The 2739-nt window shown below is 35.0% G+C and overlaps 1 protein-coding gene across 1 annotated transcript; it reads right to left on the reverse strand.

The window, feature by feature from the left end:
- Positions 1–415: 415 nt before the first annotated feature.
- On the reverse strand, positions 416–1372 carry LOC103678539 (olfactory receptor 13C2). Its single transcript, XM_008707902.2, has one exon. It carries the CDS (start codon positions 1370–1372, stop codon positions 416–418), a length of 957 nt encoding a protein of 318 aa, XP_008706124.2.
- Between the last annotated feature and the right edge of the window lie 1367 nt (positions 1373–2739).

Here is a 2739-nt window from a genome sequence, read left to right on the forward strand (position 1 = left end):
TTTAACTGAGTTTTAAAAATCTGAAACCAGTTTTCATTTTGTCTTGTAAAGAAAGTAAGAAAGTATGAAATTGGTTTTGGAAATAATCTTATAAAAAAAACATTTTAAAGGTTTTAATACAAGTGTAACTTTTTCCTGTCTAGAAATCTCTCTCATTATTACACAACCCCTCTACTTGCCCTCACAATCAAGCTCTTCAACAACAAAAATAAGAACAAACTACAATCATTGACTCCTAAAACATGGACATTTTGTTTACTTATTTTCATTATGACTGCACTCAAAAAATATTTTAGAGCTTCAGAGCTTTGAGAGATAAATTTGACACAGCAGTGAGAACCTACGTATTTGGCTTTTTGGTTTCCCTAATCGATTGCCATGTTGTGATTATAAAAATTACCTGTCCCTTTCCCATTTACTTGTTAAACACATTTCTTCGCAGTAGGTGTTTAACCGCCTCCTTCACATCCTTGTTCCTAAGACTGTAGATTAAAGGATTCATCATAGGAGTAATAACCCCATAGAACATAGATATAAGTTTGTCAGTTGCATCCAAGTCATCTGAATGAAGTGTCTCTTTAGACTTGGGCTTCATGTACATGAAGAGAATGGTTCCATAGAATATTATCACCACAGTCAGGTGGGCTGAGCAGGTGGAGAAGACTTTGCTTCTCCCCTCAGAAGAGCGAATTTTAAGGATGCTGACAATAATTAATGTATAAGAAATAATGATTAATAACAGTGGTGTCAATATAAACAATGTTGTGGCCACAAGCATGATGAACTCATTGCCTGAGATGTCAGCACAGGCCAGTTTCATGACAGCCAGAATTTCACAGGAGAAATGATTAATGACATTATTCCTACAGAAAGGCAATTGTACTACAAACACAGTTTGTACTGCAGAATTGATGACTCCTATGATCCAGGACCCAGCTGCCATGGGCACAAAAGAATCCTTGCTCATGATGACAGGATATCTTAGAGGGTTGCAGATAGCCACATACCGGTCAAAGGCCATCATGCCCAGGAGCACACACTCTGTTGTCCCCATGGCCAAGCCAAGGAACATCTGTACTGCACAGCCAGAGAAGGAGATGGTCTTTTTCTCTGAGAGAAAGCTCACCAGTGTGGAGGGAATGGAGGTGGTGGTGTAGCAGATGTCTAAGAAGGAGAGGTTCCCCAGGAAGAAGTACATAGGGGTATGAAGGTGAGAGTCCAAGATGCTGATTAAAATAAGGGTGCCGTTGCCCAGAAGGATGACAACATACATTATTAAGATTAGCACAAAAAAGAGTAACTCAAGCCTTGGGTAACCAGAAAGCCCCTTCAAAAAGAATTCCACCAGAATGGTTTGATTTTCCCATTCCATTTTACTGTTTCTCTTTTACCTGTAAGACATTAGAATTTTTTAGAACAAAATAGATATCTCACTATGATTGCTTTCAAATGTGTACCAGTTTACAAGTACCACACTGCCAGAGGGGAAAATTTTTTTTAAAGAGAAAGACTTAAAAAAAAAAAAAAGAAGAAGTAAACAGAAGTGAGGTAATATGAATGAAGAGTGAGGTGGGAAGAGGAAACTTACATGCTTTAAGCCACATACAATATGCCATGTAATTTACTTAATCTCATCACAGTTCTAAGACAGAGGTATTATTATCCACAGTTTACAGAAAAATAACCTAAAGTGTAAATATTAAGTAAACTTGACTAAAGGTAAATATATTGGAGAGCTAAGTAAGATTCAAACCTGACGAAGTCTTCTCTGGGGAAGTCTGGGCTTTTTGTCATATTTATCATCACATATGTAAACTAGAGGTTATAATAAAAATTGGCACTGTATTATTTGTAACTGAACAATAAACCATTTTTATTGATTACAAAGCACCACACAATAAATCAATGATCTTGTGACTCCTTTAAATTATAATGTTATGTTTACCATCTGTCTTGCATAGTAGTATGTAAAGTTTATAAAGGTAGGTACTTTTCTTGTTTACCTCCATAGTCCTCGTACCTACAATAGAGTAGACACAGAGATAGTTGTTCAAAAATATTTGTTGGATAAAGAATAAAAAGAAAGACAAAATAATGACTAACATTTCTCACTCTGTGTCAATCCTCTACTAATTGTTTGCTTTGTGCATTGCCTATTTAGTCTGAATAGCAACCCTGTTAGGCAATTACTGTTATTAGCATCATCATCTTTATTAATAGAGGAGGAAAATAAAGCACAGAAAAGTTAAGTAATTTGCCTACAGTCATATAGCTAAATAAATGGTAGAACTAAGAGTTAAATCCAAGCCATATGGCTGCAGAGTATAAATTCTTAATTTTTCAATTTGCAGAGAACTTGGCTCACAGACTAGAATATCTTGTAATCTAATTGACAATACTAATGTTTCAAAAGAAATATCAGACCAAAAGAGGTGACTATTCAGAAAGAAGCAAGATTTCAACATAGTGATTTGAAAGTTCATTTTGATACTTGATATTTTCCTACAAATTGTTGTCCTAGAGTTGCATTTGATCCTTATAATCTGTGATCTCCCTTGTGAGAAGTTCTATCTTCTTTTTCATTACTATCCTTAGTGATATTTTTTCTTTATTAGTCTCACGAGGGGTTTTCCTATATGACAGCTCTTCTCAAAAAAAGGGGAGGGGAGCTTTTGGATAGATTTATCACTTCCACTTTTTTTTTCCTGTTTTATTAAGTTTTGTTTGTAAATTTTTAAA

The sequence above is a fragment of the Ursus maritimus genome, unplaced genomic scaffold, assembly GCF_017311325.1.
Source record: "Ursus maritimus isolate PB19 unplaced genomic scaffold, ASM1731132v1 scaffold_17, whole genome shotgun sequence".
Classification (NCBI taxonomy): domain Eukaryota; kingdom Metazoa; phylum Chordata; class Mammalia; order Carnivora; family Ursidae; genus Ursus; species Ursus maritimus.